Source organism: Aulostomus chinensis, chromosome 23, assembly GCF_037954235.1.
Source record: "Aulostomus chinensis isolate RoL2024-O1b breed Wild chromosome 23, RoL_Achi_v1.0, whole genome shotgun sequence".
In the NCBI taxonomy this organism is placed as follows: Eukaryota; Metazoa; Chordata; class Actinopteri; order Syngnathiformes; family Aulostomidae; genus Aulostomus; species Aulostomus chinensis.
This window is the reverse complement of record NC_141342.1, coordinates 17,472,790-17,489,679: the sequence shown is the minus strand read 5'-3', so window position 1 is coordinate 17,489,679 and position 16,890 is coordinate 17,472,790. Positions and strand designations below refer to the sequence as shown.

At 44.1% G+C, this 16,890-nt stretch overlaps 1 protein-coding gene across 16 annotated transcripts in view; it reads right to left on the bottom strand.

Moving 5' to 3' along the window:
* The window catches only part of LOC147239843 (calcium/calmodulin-dependent protein kinase type II subunit gamma-like), a 39,480-nt gene extending 27,161 nt beyond the window's left edge, over nt 1-12,319 (bottom strand). For 11 of the 16 annotated variants that reach the window (XM_086194815.1, XM_086194820.1, XM_086194810.1 and 8 more), the window contains exons 1-3: nt 12,085-12,318; nt 8,587-8,681; nt 1,162-1,221 (exon numbers count right to left, since the gene is read on the bottom strand). In XM_086194815.1, the coding sequence (XP_086050941.1) occupies nt 1,162-1,221; nt 8,587-8,681; nt 12,085-12,149 (220 nt within the window). In that variant the 5' untranslated portion in view covers nt 12,150-12,318. Of the gene's footprint in view, nt 1-1,161; nt 1,222-8,586; nt 8,682-12,084 lie in introns of all 16 variants that reach the window. The other 5 variants (XM_086194809.1, XM_086194812.1, XM_086194813.1 and 2 more) reach the window with 2 other exon arrangements.
* Nucleotides 12,320-16,890: the final 4,571 nt, after the last annotated feature.

The following is a 16,890-nucleotide window of genomic DNA, read 5'->3' as shown; positions in this document are numbered from 1 at the left end:
CACACACACACACACACACACACACACACTATAAACCTAGCAATGCTGTCAAAGTAACAAGCTGAAATCAAGAGAGAATTTCAGGTGTGGCCTCTGTCGGTCACTATAAATTCTGCCGGATGATAAAGTGTCATTACTGACATTTTGTGACACTGACACGATGATCGAAGACCAACAAAGCAAGTGCAGCCTCTTACAGATTAAAGGTGGATTCTTCAGAATTTGTAGTCTGACACAGAATATGAAAAATAATAAAATATCCTAAGAGAAAAAAAACAAACAAAAAAACTACAAAAAACACAATGCTATACATGCAAGTGAGGTCAGCAGAACCACTGAGTTCATGTCTATTTATTGAATTGTTGCGCCAGGCCTCGCTGCCCCTGCCTCATGATGTAATTCCATCGGTGAAAATCTGCCTTGAACGCTTCAGTGTTGTTGTTTTTTTTTGTTTTTTGCCACCGACTAATCATCAGATGCCCGGCATCTCGCTCTAAAAATAAAAAAGGATGTAAAAGGAAATTCCTGTGATGTCACACCTTTTATCCACAGTTTAGGCTACACGTTCAAATGGGTTTTCATTGAGTCTCATATTCTGATTCGAAATGGTTTAAAAGCCCAAACCGACAAAAATCTAGAACGTAAACACCTCTTTCAAACCCTTGGGATTTTCTGTCGACGACCAAGGGGAAGTGACAATATGAGTACTGCGTCATGTGAACTTGGGGTGGGAATCACACAGCAACTTATGATGGAACACAGTCACGATACTTCGCCCCACATGAGGACGGTATGACGATACCACGACTCTACGATAATCGGTGTGTTACAGGTTGACAGTTAACCGAAATTTATCTGTGAAATATCCATGAAAAACCCCAAAAGTAGCCTGTGGCCTTCTAAAATGTAATTACTTTTTCCTTGTAACATCTTTCCACCAAATGTGATCAAAATTTCATCCAGTTTGTGAGACATCCTGCTAACAAACGAACCAATCAATGAACTGACCAACACCAGAGGTGATTAAAGGGATATTTAAAACAAAAAGAGCAGCAAGAATGTGATTTAACACATGATAGCGTATTTTGGTTCGTTCTAGTAACCGCTGGCCAGAATAAAGAACCACGAATCACACGCTTGATCACATGCACAGAGACTCACCAATATTGGGGTGCTTTAGCAGACGGCAGATCCGAGCCTCCCTTTCAAGTTTCTGATGGTCTGAAGAGAGAAAAGTTGCAGTTTAGTTGAATTCTTCTTGACAGCATTTAAACACAGCAATGAATGAAGGATTCGGACTGAAATAAAACTCCAGATCGGCAGCCAAATATCACCACTGTAGAAAATAGAGAAGATAAAAAGATACAATCCTGCAATAGAAACATGTAAAAGTAGACCAGTGAATGATTTCTGCATTCTGCTTCAATTAGATTTGAGTTCAGAGGGACAGAGAGGGTGAGGAGGGTTGTGAAGCAAAGGTTCGCAGTCAGAGGTGGGCTGGACACGTTGCAGATATTAATTTTGCATCTTCATCCCGACATGGAGTGATACAAGCTAGAGCCTGTGTCCCCATTGGTCTTTTTTTTTGTTACCTGAATGCAAAATAATGCAGACAAAAAGGAACCTGTGCTTGCAGAAGAGGAAAATGATAAAAGTTCCCAGTCACAGGAGCGACGTCAATTTAGACAATAAAGCTGCCAAACATCCTGCCTCCATTACATACCTTTACATCCTTCTTCTTGTTCATGATTCGTCAGTCCGAACGCAAAATAGGAATTTATAACTGGAGTAGTTTAATAATTATGTTCACATTCTGAGAAAATACAGAGAACACCTCTTCACCTGTTGCTATCTGTGTTTTTTTGTGTGTGTGTGTGTGTTAGTAGCAATCATTCTTAGCATGAATGTAAACACGATGGGCAGGAACAAAGTCAGAGATAACAGCCGCCGATCAACTGGCAGCACAATCATCACAGTCTACTTGAGTGAGGTACGTGCATTTAGCAGATCTCTGCTGTTGGCCTGTTTAAAGGTCATTAACATGTACGCGGAGGCCAATTTGTGCGTTTGTTGCGAGTGAAGCATGACTGTAAAGTTCATGCCATAGAACACTGCAGTGTTTGCAATTCAGACTGGGCGGGGATGTTGGCAAGAACACACACCTGCCGTTAAACCCAGGATCCTTGTTCTAGGCTTTTCCTGAATCCTGTATTGACGTGAGTTTGCACAAGAAATGAAGGAACATAAACCGCATGAACTACACCCACTGAACTATTGCACGGACATGCAGATGAGGTCAAAGGTCATGTGGGGTAACTGGATCCAGCATGACTCAACGAGTGCGCGCTGTCATTGTGGTGAAGCCAAGTCGAGCCCGGAGCTCCACGGAGATTGCACCACACAGAGGCATCACTAGGATTTGCATTTGTTTCCCCAGTGCAGCAACAGCTTCAAATCAAATTCACATGCTGTTGCCGAGCAATCAACTATCGCCTCGCCCAAATGCAATACAGTTTGCGCAAGCATAAAAAGGGCATATTACATTAACCATTAAGAAAACAAAACATCAACAGCCCCTCCTCCTGTCTGCAGAGTCTAGCCGTCATATCTACCTTTCTTTGTCTTATTCTGTCTCACCTGTTGCTGACCTAGACTGTGTTTAAAGTTGCGCACATGTATTCCGAAGCTTAATTCTCTAATGCGGCGGGTTGCTCTTAAAAATCTGCAAACTCCCTTGTCATCCCTGTGCAGGTGTGGATTTCCCTTATCTGAAAAAAAAACAAGAAAATAAGGGAGAGACCCGACCCTTCTAATTACACCGGTGACGCAGGACAGGGAGACAGACAAAACGAAGAAGGGAGGATTACGTGGAACGTCCATTTGCTAGAAGAGGATCACAGCTCCCCTGTGAGTGAGAGAGAGTGTGTGTGTGTGTGTGTGTGTGTGTGTGTGTTTGTCTATAGCCGTCTACCCTGGTGCAGTGTCACTGCAGCACTCACTAATTCATTCAATCTCCTTATTTGTTGGTGTGAGAGTGTGTGGTAGAAGACAGGAAAGAGAGGGATGGAGGGTAATTATACTGGCACTTCCTGCTGCTCTCTAATTGGCCATCTGCTTCGCCGTGGGGCGGGCCCACAGCCATCTTACATCACTGACAATGTGACTGAAGGCTTCAATCTGTTTCATACAAGTTCACATCCAAACTGAAGACGACAAAAATACAAAAACACCTCTACTGGTGATGAAATATTTCCATATTGACAGAGTTTACCAGAGACTGTACACTGCTAATTTCCTCCCTCTTCATTTTCCCCTTCCTGCAACACTAATGAAGAGACCGCTCACAACCACTTTCCCAAATTAAATTGAGCAATATTTTTCCTCACTGACAAGAAAAAAACCAAATCAAAACCCAGCCCATCTCTGATTATGTTATCATCCATGTTGTCTCAATACGAATTCAATTAACAAAAACAACAAAAAAGTTAAATCGTTTGTTCTGATCCAAATCCATCAGTGAATCCATCAACTCGGAGTGTTTCCCCCTTGGTGAGCTCTGTTTCACACAGAAATGCAAAATGTGTCACTACAAATCTGGCTGGCAGTAATGCACGTATAAGCCTCTTTGCTGACCACAAGAAGAAGAGAGCGTGAACGCTCGCCGCATTTACTAGTCAGATGTGTCTGTAAGGTCTTCTAAGGTCTAAACCTCCAACTTTTTCTCTGCCACAGTTTGGACGCTCGGACACGTCCGAAAACGCAAAGCTCACCTGGTTGGTACACTGGCGGCTGGGTGGTCGGACCAATCTGACCAAGCAACAAGGACATTTTTTGGGCATTCAAACATCGAATAACCAGCAGAATCCCATGACATGTTGACTGTTACACAAATTTGTTGAGGGCGCTTTTGTCATTTTAACAAAGCCACATAAGCATCAGAGGAGAGACATCAATGTTAGTGTTTATGATTCTAGACAATAATTTCTCCTGTGCCATACTTCTGTCTAAGAGTCCTTCAGTCAATCGTTCTGGCAGGAAAATCCATTGAACACAGCAACTCAAACGGCCCAGTATGTGTACTCGTCTACCACGCATCAAGTAATAACTACTTGGTAGATATTTTTAAGAGTAAAGTGCAACAGCAACTGCCGCTATGGGGACTGAGTGGAAACTCATGGCTTCCTGATCATGAGACTGAGTCCCATTTCACTTGTGAATTCTTGTTTGTTTGCACTGACTTGTTTTGCTCTAACCAGTGTCAGAAACACATGACTTATCTCAGGTTCGCCTTCTTGGAGACCTTCTTCCCGTTTACCCTCCGAGGCCGAACATAAACCTTATTTGACTCTTGTGGCGCACGGAACATTTCTTCCTCGTAGGTGTGTCAATGAGCAATCTAATAATTCAGGCGAGAACGAAACCACGTGGGTTTTACACTGCGTAGCCAGGTTAACAGGTCTTAGGGCGCCTGACAAAACCCCTTTGTCACAATTCAAAATGGCTGCTCCACGCATCAGCTGCATGAACACTGTGAAAATAGCACCTTTATTTCTAATTTTGTACATTAAATCGGCGGTGCACAAAGAACCGTTCATATCTTATCTGCAGATGTGTTGCTAAGATATTTAGATGCACAGAATGCCACATGCGACGTTTTGGCCAACTGCTGTTACTAATGGCTGGAATCAACTACACGTGTGTGTGTGTGTGTTTGGTTTTAAATCCACCCTTTCTGTTGGAACGCGGTCAATTGGGGGCGTGACGTCACTCCCAGGTTCCGAGGTAAGTCAACCGCTGCGGTACAGCCGTTTCTGAAGCAAAATGCTTGTCGTCCAACAACACAACATAGAAGGAGGCGTGCTTTTGTTTTGAAGACTGAACGTACAACACACACGGATGCTGCTGCAGAAGTTGATCTTTTTTCACCCCCCAGCTTGCGGGTACCTGTCGGGCCTTTAAGCAAGTCGCACTGCGCAACAACTCCACCAATCAATAAAATAACACGCAGCCATTCGTGAACTAGCAGGCAGCGATTACACTGACCACTCACGCCTGCGCTGGAATCCGAAACCACTCTTGCTCGTTTGGTTTTTACACCGTTGACGTGATTTCCAACAAAGACTATGATCGGTTCCACGTGGGATGTGAAAATGAGGAATTTCAGAAACTAATGTCATTACCTCCACTGGCATTTAGCAGACAGTGAATACTAAACTCAGCATGTCATTGGTAAAAAAAAAAAACATAAATAAATGATTGATTTTAGTTGAACTTTTTTTTTTAAACCTTTGCTGTTCTCCAGGTAAATCGTTTTATTATATCAGCATATTAAAAAGCTTCTCAAGATCAATTATGACGTGATTATATGATACACTTTGATAATTCAAAGTCACCCAACAACAATACATATATTCCTCCTTTTTTCCTGATCTTCGTTCACCTTCCTAAAAAACTTCTGACGAGTAATCTCTTTTCTAAATGCATGAAAGTGGCAGAGCAAACCATTACAACTACACGACTGAACACTGGCACTGCTAGGATGAGAATCAGGTGTGTGTTTTAGTGCGTGGGTACTGCGTTTCCCAGCTGCCTACACACAACCACCCCCCCCCCCCCCAACTGCCTGTAGGCAGGACTATCCCACATCCAACTCTAACCTCCCATCCTCTCTCACTTCCTTCCTTTCGTTTACCTCCTTCCTTCTTTCCTTTCCCGGCCTCCCTGTCCCCCTCCCCTCTCCTCAGATTACTGCAGTGTTTACCAGAGCTTTGCGAGACTTACCCACCAGGCCACGCGTGAGGTCAAACTCGCCCCGTCAGGCTAAAAAAAAACCCACTCAAATCCTACCGGGCAAGCTGCCTTCTCATGCACTAGCTTCCTATGTATGTGTATACATGTTGCGCTGTGTGTGCATGTATGTGCATGTCGCATCAGGCTACTACAACTCTTCTCCTGGCACACAACCCCCTTGTTCCCTCCTTCACTATTTGCTTTCCTGGTGTGGAGTGTCAATGATCTCCTTGCAAGACTGTACTGTTAAAAAAAAACTCATCTGCTGGCAGGCTTTCTTCTCCCACACACATACACAGGCCTACATTGTAGTTCTGCCTCTGCAAGCGGCCAACAGTTTTCTGCTGAGCCCTTGCTTTTCCTTAGGGGTGTGGGGTGTGTGTGTGTGTGTGTGTGTGGGGGGGGGGGGCATGAATACCAGAAGCTGCACTATGTGGACACTTGATGGCATGGATAGAACAATAACAGCATTACAACACACTCACACATGCCTCACAATGCAGACACGCTCTATTAGTGTTACTCCTTGCTCTCTCTTTCACACAAATGCAATCAGACACAGACAACAACAGGGCAAACATGGAGGCGCCTATGGAATCCGTGGGGTCTTAGTGGTTGATGAGATACATTTAGCATAAGTGGATTAGCCTCAATACAAAGCAATCCCCCCTTGCAGAGAGACAAGAGAGGCAATGAGGAAGAGAAGAGAGAAAGACAGACAGAGAGGTAATAGAGAGCACGGAGGAAACGAGAACAAAGGAAGCCAGGTGTGTGTGTGTGTGTGTGTGTGTGTGTGGATGTCAGGAAGGAGTGCAGGGCCTAATTTGTCAGATACAAAAAAAGAGAAAGCAATTAAGCATCTCAGTCTGAAGCCAGGGGAGGTTCTGACACACTGACATGAGCTTGCGTCATCATTACAACATGGCACCAGGCATGTGCACGTGGGTGTGGAGCTATGCAGAGACGCACAAGTAACGCAACTCCACTTCACAAGTGGACTGCAGACTCACATGAGCACACTGAGGCAACAACTACAGCAAGAGATGCACAAGAAAATCCATGTCCTCTGTTTTGCTTTTTTTTTTTTTATATATAATTTTGCTCCAAAGTCTGAGGGCTGATATTTTTGTTTCAGTTTTTATAAATGCCAGTTTTGTTTTCTCCTCCACAGTTTCTTCTTCTTTGCTCAAAATAAATGATGTGACAATACGCATATATCTGATGTTTGGGCTTTTCCAAATGTACTGAAGATAAATTAACAAAACAAAAAACAAAACTCTTCTATTATTGCTGAACTGTTGTTGTCCCGTGACTGGAAAGCACTACATCAGTGTCATGTGTAAGTATTATTATAATTATCGTCATCATCCAGATATTACCAACAACTGTACACATTTATCTTATTCCACTCACGTCCATGGGACCTTTCCATGAAACACTTCTTCAAAAATTTGGACCGAGCCTGTGGCGAGTCCATGTCCGGCTTTGGGGAGATGGTGGATGCTACCATCCATCGCTGGTGGCTGACAGTAATCGACCCCTGGGCTCGCTACCCTCATAACCTCCTGATTTAAAGACCGTCCGTGCTGAGGAATTGTTGCGCCCCCGCGGTATGGCCTTAAGCCGGGAGTTCTGTCCCACTTTTCACTTGCAGGAAAGAAGAAGCTGCCGCTGGTGGTCACCGCTCTCACGCCTTCATGTCCCGTTTATTACTTTCTCATTAAACCAAGACACTTGGTAACATCAGTGGCTGCTTTGTGTATTTTCTGCAGGTCGCTGTCAGCGAATGTCCACCAATCAAGCGGTTTTTCCTTTCAGCGTAGCTTCCTCGGTATAGCTAGTGGGCAGGCTTTGTGTCAATTTAACACAACTAGGTTACACACACTTGGTGCAGCGACAGAGCTGCTTAAACCCGGCACGGGGACTTGTGTTGGGTTCACCTGGCAGGGATGGGACATTTTTCTGGGCTGAGTGAGACAGCTGGATGTTGCTGTCAGAGTGAGGGAGAAGCAGTGGCGTCCACTGGCGTTGTTTCACTAGCACATCATCTCAGCTCAGCAGACATCACCCGACCCTCGCATCTACTGATAAACAGACTGAGGAGTGGTGGGAATATTCAATACAATGTTTATTTAGGAGGTTTCTGATAAGAACTCCCGGCAGACGTGAGGACTGAATAAATGACTTCCTCTGGGATCGTGTGCGTGCTTCCCAGCGAGCATGGGTGACATCACATATTTATACAGTCACACACAATACCGAGGTAAAGCTGCAGCAATTAACCGTTCCATCGATCAATGGAAAATTAATTGCCGATCAACAACGTCACACATTTGCTGGTGCTTGACTCTTAAATATCAGGATTTGTGTTGGTCATTTATGCCAGAAATGGAGGAGTTTTTGGACTGTCGGAGGGACAAAAGAAGCCAACGTGAAGACGTCATTCTGGGCTCGGGGACATCGTGCTGAGCATTTTTGGGGGTTCTTGACCTTTCACAGACTCCAGCATTCAATATCCTGATTCTGGGGGGAATTGTCCCTTCACTCTGTCTGGTAGGCTATCCAGCAAAGCTGTAGATCAAATAAATGGAACCATTTTACTGCATTACTAAATTTACTAGATGATGAAGCACTTTGATTTGTTTGGAGCTCAATGGATTAGCCATAAACTGAGGTAACCTTCACTTATAAATAGTGTTAAATATTGTTTTTACAACACATGAACCACACAGCGCCACCGTTTATCACAACCACCGGAAGCTGAACTTTGTCAGTGTGCGATGTGTGTTACCGTACCTCTTGCAGACAGCTTCTTAGTGTTGATGATTTTTGCAGCATATTCCTGTCCTGATGACTTCTTTACACATCTACGCACCACAGAAAAAGCTCCCCTATGAAGAAAAGAACATAAAAAAAAAAACATTTTAAAACTCACTTTCAGTTCACCCATTCTCTCTTCTCTCACATACACAAAGTGTGACATTTGAAAATGCACCAGCGCTTGTGGCAGCAGTGGTTTGTTTTGAGCATGCATGGCAACAACCCGCATCTCTTGTTCTTCTTCTTTCCCTCTAACACACACGCGCACACACACACACACACACACACACACACACACACACACACACACACACATACTTTAGAGTCATCACAGCAGCAGTGCACGCAGTCTGAAAAGGTGAGTAACTGTCAAGCCAACCAGCACCAACGTAAAACAAGCCCGAGTGCTGATATCAGCTGTGGCGTTAGCGGAGTTCCTGCAGGTTTCAACAGGACACACATTCAAGACCTCTTTGATTAAACCCACAGACAAGCTAGGAAGCAGGTACGACTGTGACGGCTGCACAGTTCAATCAAACCTAATCACAGTAAGTTCCACTGCAATTTTTCAAATGGCATGAAGGTGCAATATTTGTTAGAATGTGTAAGAGAACAACATAACAGCGGGGACGTTCAGCCTAAACATCACATTCTACAAACACAACATTATAATTCAAGTCTTTGTTTGTTTTTTTCTACTAAAATTGGAACAATGACATACTGCAACAGTTGACACTCTCGCTTACATCAGGAACCGTTTCGTGATTGCAATGTCAGCCAAAATTGTCACAAACATTTTTTTTTTAAAGAATTATCAGAATCGAATCAAAAGGCCGAAACAAACATTTCAAAGCCGGTTTGAGACATTCTAAGGTGAGCAAGCGAACACTCATGATAGGCACACAATTAAGGATGGCTTGGTAGCATCCGCTGATACAGATACCAAGGCCTCTCTAAGACAACTAAGCACTTAATAATACATACCTGGGGTTTATTTATTTATGGTTTCTTTGGTTTAACCATCAGGGTTCCTACGCATTTTTAAAAATTAAAGCTACCAAACTACAAACTTCCACAACTTTTCAAGGCCTGTGATGAAAACCGTCTTGATCATCAACATCGTTCCATCCAACATAAGTTTGAAAATCGTTTTTCAGCCGGAGATTTCATTCAGTCGATCTTAAATGACCCAGGCCTTGAAACTGCCCCCCCCCCCATTTAATGACTTTTCCAGGTTTTACGAACCTCCAAACGTTCTACAGCAGCGGTTCTCAAACATTCAAGCAAGAGGAGGTCGGGGAAATGTCATGACTCGCTTGTGGTTTTTCCGACTTTTCAAGCAGCAACTAAACGCAGCGTCTTCTGTCTTCACTTGAGCATTTAAGTGTGAATTTAAACTCATGAATCGCATTACATTTCATTCATTATATACATATATATATATATACATATATATATATATATATATATACATATATATATATATACATATATATATATACATACATACATATATATATATATACATATATATATACATACATATATATATATACACATATATATATACATACATATATATATATATACACATATATATATACATATATATATATATATATATATATATATATATATATATATATACATAATATATATATATATATATATATATATATATATTTCATGATTTCTGATCCACTGATACAGAATAATAGCAGGCTGATATCACACACACAAAAAAAACCAAGATCAGCAAATCCTTTAACATTTTATGATGCAACCTTTTACCCCAAAAAGGGAATTTGATTTGCAACAATTTGGGGGGGGGGGGGTGAGCAACATGTAATGCATTCACAAGTTAACACACTTGGGTTATAAAACGGCTGCGCCGGAAAGCGCATGAAGCGGTGTGCTCCACATACTCCGCTCTGAGGAGTTTCACGTTGACCTGGATGAACACTCCATATTTTTCACCTGCGAGCTGCCTTTTCCTGAAAGAGTTGGGCGGCCTGTCACTGCTCCGGGTGATATAGGAGGGACTTTCAAGCCTGCTGCACTCGGGCTGCTACCACTTTGCTCTTAGCTTCAATTATTTACCGGTAAATGAGAAGTGACAGGTGACAGAAGTGCAAGTAGGTGCACTGATGTTGATAACCTGCGACAGAGCAGAATGCATTAACAAACGGGTACAGACACATAAGCCCAGGCTAGTGGTCAGTCTTGAGCAGAATCCGGGGCAGGCGGGCTGGATTCACTAGGGAGGATGTGGAAGAGTGTGTGTGTGTGTGGGTGTGTATGTGTGTTTGAGTGCAATCAGTGCCATCGATTACTGTCAATTATTAGGCAGAGAGTGGAAATGGCAGCTGGATATTTATGAGAGCCTAGCTTGATAAAAAGGCATAAATTCTCTCCAGTGCTGCTGGTTTTGGGAACATCAGGAGATATATATATATATATATATATATATATATATATATATATATATATATATATATATATATATATATATATATATATATATATATATATATATATATAAAGCCTCCACCGGCCAAGAACAACAGATGCTGCTGCTGCTGCTGATAATGAAACAGAGGAGGCAGTGGCCCGGTTTACTTGTCGTCATCAAAATACCGAGAAAACCACGTCATTGCCTCTTACACTGCAAAAGCTAAATTCGCAGCTCGTAGTAGGAGGATTTGCTGCCTCCGTCCCCCCGTGATGCGTGTATTGATAACGTGATCGGGCCGGCCGGTGTGCGGGTGGCTCAGCATTTACCGTGCAGACAGAACAACCTGGACCGACTCCTAACTTCCTCACTAAAATGATCCAGGGATACGTAACGTTACTCAACATGGTTACACAAATCATCTGCAGCTGCTCGGAGGGGAGGGGGGGGGAGAAGAGAACCCAAAAAAAAAGAAGTGGCCGGCCTAGCTTGCTAGCGACCACAGCCTCTGGACTACCGAGCCCACACTGAGCTGTCAGACCCGCGGGCCAGTGAAATGTCACTGGGCTACGTTTCCAGCGTCTCCCGGGGCCCCGCTGAAGGGGTCCGGCAGACTAGAAAATACCGGCTAGGAAACACGGAAGGGCTAACAGCTGTGACTGCACCAACCTCTGTCGGGTCTATCCGTCATAATTAGAGGGTGAAAGACGTAACGCTAGTGGGCTAACTCGGTTAGTTTATCAGTACCAGCGTGGTGGTCGCTGGCTGATGGCTGAACGTTGATACGTTGTCCTCCCGTTAGTGCGGGAGCAGCTAGCCGTTAGCCGCTCCGGTGTAGCCTTGGCTGCACCGCGGCAACCACTGACAAAATTAAAACAGCTCTCGCCCCGACTAGTCTTCGGGGCTACTTAGGCTAGCTACTGGTTGCTAGCTGGCTAACCAGAGATAATATGAGGCGAGGTTGCGGGGGTGGGGGACAAAACGACAAGACAAACACGATGCACATTGGTAATGCTGCTTACTTCCCGAGCTCCTCGTACAGCTGATACTCGTCGGTAAACCGAGTGGAAGTAGCGGTGGTTGCCATGTTTGAGAGCCGTGTGAGGGGAGCCCAAGCCTCGGGGTAGGACGGCGGCTGGCTCTCGTACGGGGTCCGAGAGGAGGGTAGCCTAGCCTCCAACACAGGAGTACCTATCTGACAGGCAGGCAAGGCTGAAGAGGAGAGAGGCGAGCAGAGACGGAAAGGGAGGGGCTGGGGGAGAGGAGGAGTGATGATGGTGTGTGTGTGTGTGTGTGTGTGTGTGTGTAGTAGAGGGAAGGAATCCTCGCGAGAATAGGCTCGTGCAGCATGAGATCGATGCATGTGTTATGGGTGAAAATGTGGAGAATGGGGCTCAGTTTCTTACTTTGCTTATGTTTGATCAGCTTGCTATGGTTGGGTTGGTTTTGGGGTGGTGGGGATGGAGTAGCTGCAAATCATAAGAAGATAAAAATAAATAAATAAATAAACGTCCAGGTGATAGTATCGACATCCAGGTGTGGTTACTTAAAGTGCAGCTTAAAATAAATTGAGGGGACGACCACAGCAGCATTTCTCCATACCAGCAGGGATACACCCAACCCTGGGTCACACCTCACTGCAGCAGCAGCAGCAGCAGCAGCCAGGCAAACTGTGACACACACTCTCTCTCTCTCTCTCTCTCTCTCTCTCTCTCTCTCTCTCTCTCACACACACACACACACAGAGTGCATAAGTAAATGCACATACAGACACACACTCAAGGGATCAATATTGATTAATTCAGGTCTTGCTCTCAACACAGTAGGCCTTTCTGAACCACTGATTTTGCCTTTTTGCATGTAGAAGAGAGATAACGACGGGCAGGGGAATAATACTGCCGCTGTATCCGGTTTCCCCTGACAAGCGTGCACCTATGTTTTTCCACAGAGTGAGGCCTGTTAGCTAGGAGGTGCTAAAAGATGGTGTCACACAGATCCAGAGTGCCTCACTAAATGTTTAATGTGGCATGAGTGGGAGGCCATCAGAGGCCAGGCGGGTGGGGCTGCCGAGAGCCGTAGAGCTAAGAGTTAGATGCCTAGTATACGTGTGTGTGTGTGTGTGTGTGTGTGTGTGTGTGTGTGTGTGTGTGTGTGTGTGTGTGTGTGTGTGACTGCATGTGCGAGTGCTGCCTGCTCAGCACTCTGGCCCAGAGGTGGGACAACCAAAAGTACATACACACTGTCAGAGAGAAATATTGCAAAATGGTGATTTCACTTGAAAACCTTTCTGCGTAGTTGTCAGCGTGGGAACAGAAACCTGCAACGCTGAAAAGTTCAAGTATTATGAAGCCATATTTGCAAGCACAGCCTGCTGAATCTGTGATTGGAGAGCAGCGGAAAAGGAGGCCAGCATGTGCATGTGTGTGTATGTGTGTGCGCGCGCGCGTGTGCATGCATGCATGTTCGTGTGTTATGTGGAAGACAAATGAGCACTGCAACGTAGGCTACTGGCCCGCTCCCGCTCTCCTTTTCCTACGTGCTAACCCTGCTGCCTCTCCTCCTCTTCCTCCACCTCCTCAGCCTCCACAGAAGTTATATAATGATGAACTCCTCAGCCTTTGTTATCTCACACCAACCACACACTACGCCTTGCCCGCTTGATGAGAGACAGAGGAGCAGAGGAGGGAAGAGGAGTGAGAGCACGGGAGGCCGAGAGAAGAGAAAATAGGATGGTTTTCAGCTTAATTTGGCTCTCAGTGAAGGGAAGAAAGTCTGTGCTTGGACTTAATGTGTGCTAAATTTGAGTCTAATGTCACCCAGGTTCTCGCTCACATGCCCAGTGACCACCACCTGGGTGCACAGCGATATGATAGAGAAAACTCAGCGTCCTTTTACATTCACTTTTGATTTTTGTAATGGAAACAGCTAAATACAGCGCCTGTTTACGTCGACTCAGATGATGTTCTCATGTCATTCTGCTGTGAGAAACACACTTGGGCAACCTGACTGTGAGGCAATTGCTAAATCTGAAAAAGCCGAGTGGGAATAAGAAACGCTTGTTCATTGGTTGTTCACGTTTCACCTCCCAGGGTTCTCTTACTGAGTCAGTAGAACACGAGTATCACTTAAATCTTTTTTGAATGGGATCATTGAAACTAGCAGCCAGTATGTGAGGTTCCACAATTCCATACTTTTTAAAAAAATTATTATTATCTAAAACAATCATGGGATATGATAAGGAGGAGATTTGAGGTTGGAATACCACCAACCTCCCGGGGAAAATGATCAAAATGCATCCCCCACCCCCTTCTTAACCGTCTAGTGGGGAGAGAGAGAGAGCAGGAGGGGGTTGTGTAGTGGAGTATGTTCGTCTACTCTGTCTCGCTCATTGATTCTTTATCTGACTGAAGTTTGCACAAGTTAGAATCTACAGCTCTGAGATATCAGCAGCTCGGCTGTTCTGTGTATTGATAAACCCGCAGTGCTGTCCGTGGTGCTGAAGTTCAGACGGCTGTGTCACAGGACCCCTTTGTCTCCGTCCTGCCCTCAGTCTCGCATGTGCTCTCTAAAGCTCTGTACATTTCCGCTTTCCGCTCTGGCCTGAGTCGGAAAGCCGGAAAAAAAGCGATGAATAAGTTGCATTTTTGTCTTGGCGAAACATTCAATTCAATTCAGCTCAAAGAACTTTATTAATCCGTTGTGAACTTCATTTGCACAGAGCACCAGCGAGTGTGCAGTTCACATACCTGGCGGCACAAAACATACTACACGTGTGTGTCACGGTGTTTGGTGAGTAAAGCAACGTCAGGTAAATGTTGCAAAGCACAATAAATGCATGATGAATAGACCGAACGCAATACATGCTAGGAGTGTCTTCCTGTTGTAGTCCTGAGATCATTAACAGGCTGACACAGAAGGAGAAATCACAGCCTCCAGACATTTTAAAGGTGTTTTTTTTTTCTTTTTAAATGTTGAGACAGTTTTAAAACTGTAGCTGTTGAGGAAAGATGGAGGTGTAGAATTAGTAACAGGACAATTTTGGTTCACTGCTTCCAGCAGTGATATTTTACGGGGGTGTGTATGAGTGTGTGTTGGTGGTGTTTAAAATTTTTTTTAAAAAAAATCACCACCTGGGTATGATGTGTAGAGTCAAAATATCACTTTTCTTACAATGGCCTATCCCGAATTGATATGAATTTGAGGTAACTCAGACTAATGAAGGTGAATATGTCATCTGAGTCATGGCAGTCTGTCTGCTCGCCGATGACGCTGATGCGTTTGAAACCATCCGTCTGGAGGGATGTGAATGAGTAACTGCTGTCTTCTTCCAACCGGTAACGTCGCTATGCCCCCTCCCCTGGCTCGGCTCGGCGCGGAGACGTCGATTGGCGGCGGTCATGTCGGGCAGCACCTAGGATTCAGAGCGTGTCGCTGATGAAATGTCAGTGAGCTCAGTCAGCACAGCCAAGATGAATAAATGATGGTTGGTTTTTGGACATTGCAGCAAAAAAAATAAAAAAATAAAAAATTAAAGGTGACATGGACTCAATTCCTGTTCAATTATTTCTCACTCATCAGGGATAAATAGAAGCTACAGAGGCAAAAACACAGGAAACACATCAACAGCACCTTTGTATTTATTAGAAAGTATGAGTATACATAATATTGAGCATGTTTAATGGGTCCTCTGAAGTGTGTAAAATGTACCTCTCTTTTTAAACACTCACAAAAAGATGGAGGTTTTTTTTCACCTCTGCATCACTACCTCTTTTACAACCCAGAATGCAGAGGGAGCCAGCCACATGTATTTAGCGTCAAGCTAACGGCGCCTCGTAGCCACCGACTACAAGCAACAGTTACGTTGTCCAAAAATGTGGGCTTGCAGACTCTCAAGAGCTCATTCACAGCAGCGTCCAGCCCACGCATCCCACTTGAGCCATGAACTCGTTCGTGGTAGCGCTTCTGGTTAATATGGATTTGTAGCTCAAACCAAAGTGTTTATGGATTACTGAGCATGTGACTGGATAAACTGGACATGGATTATACAAGATGGCGCCTTTGTGAGTTTGTAAACCGATATTTTTGCTTGTGTTTTACTTGAAGGCGGCCATTGGCATCAAGCTCATGATACGTGACCGGCTCCTCCTGCATTCTGGAATCAGGGAGAAGAGATGCAGCGCTCTAAATGCTTTGTTTAGTTCACGTTTAATTTGTTCCGTTTTCAAAATTGTCTCAGCCCCTCTCGTTGGTCACGGCGATTCACAGAATAAACTTTAAAATCTATATTTAAGTATTTCTTCATATAGAAGTGGCCTTTTTGATTGTACTGATAAAAATGAGTCAGTATTATACTTTTGATGGGATAATCACCTTTGTGCATCGGGACAGAGAAAAGAGGATGTAGCCAAATGCCATGCAAAAAAATAAATTCCGCAATCGTCATCATTATCATTGTTATTGTGAGAATAAAGTTACCACTCCAACGAGGACTACGACTACAACTACCACGAATTGATGTATATCTGTTCGCCGAGTTTAAGTACCACGTGTTGACAGCCGAGTAAACAAAGGGGTTTTTACTGAGTACAACAAATACTATCAGTCTCACCCAGGAGTCTCTCATGTATTCACAATTTTTTTTCCCCTGTGCTCACAGTACTCTGAAGCGTCATGTGACAGCCCTTGAAAATCTTGCTTTTGCTGACCTCTAGTGGCCTACTGCAGTCATCACTTCTGTTGAGTGCAGTCGCCGGCACAGCAGAGCAAACCCTTGTATTAAGACATGTATTAATCTTGCATCTAAAGACTGTCTGATTTTTTTTTTTTTT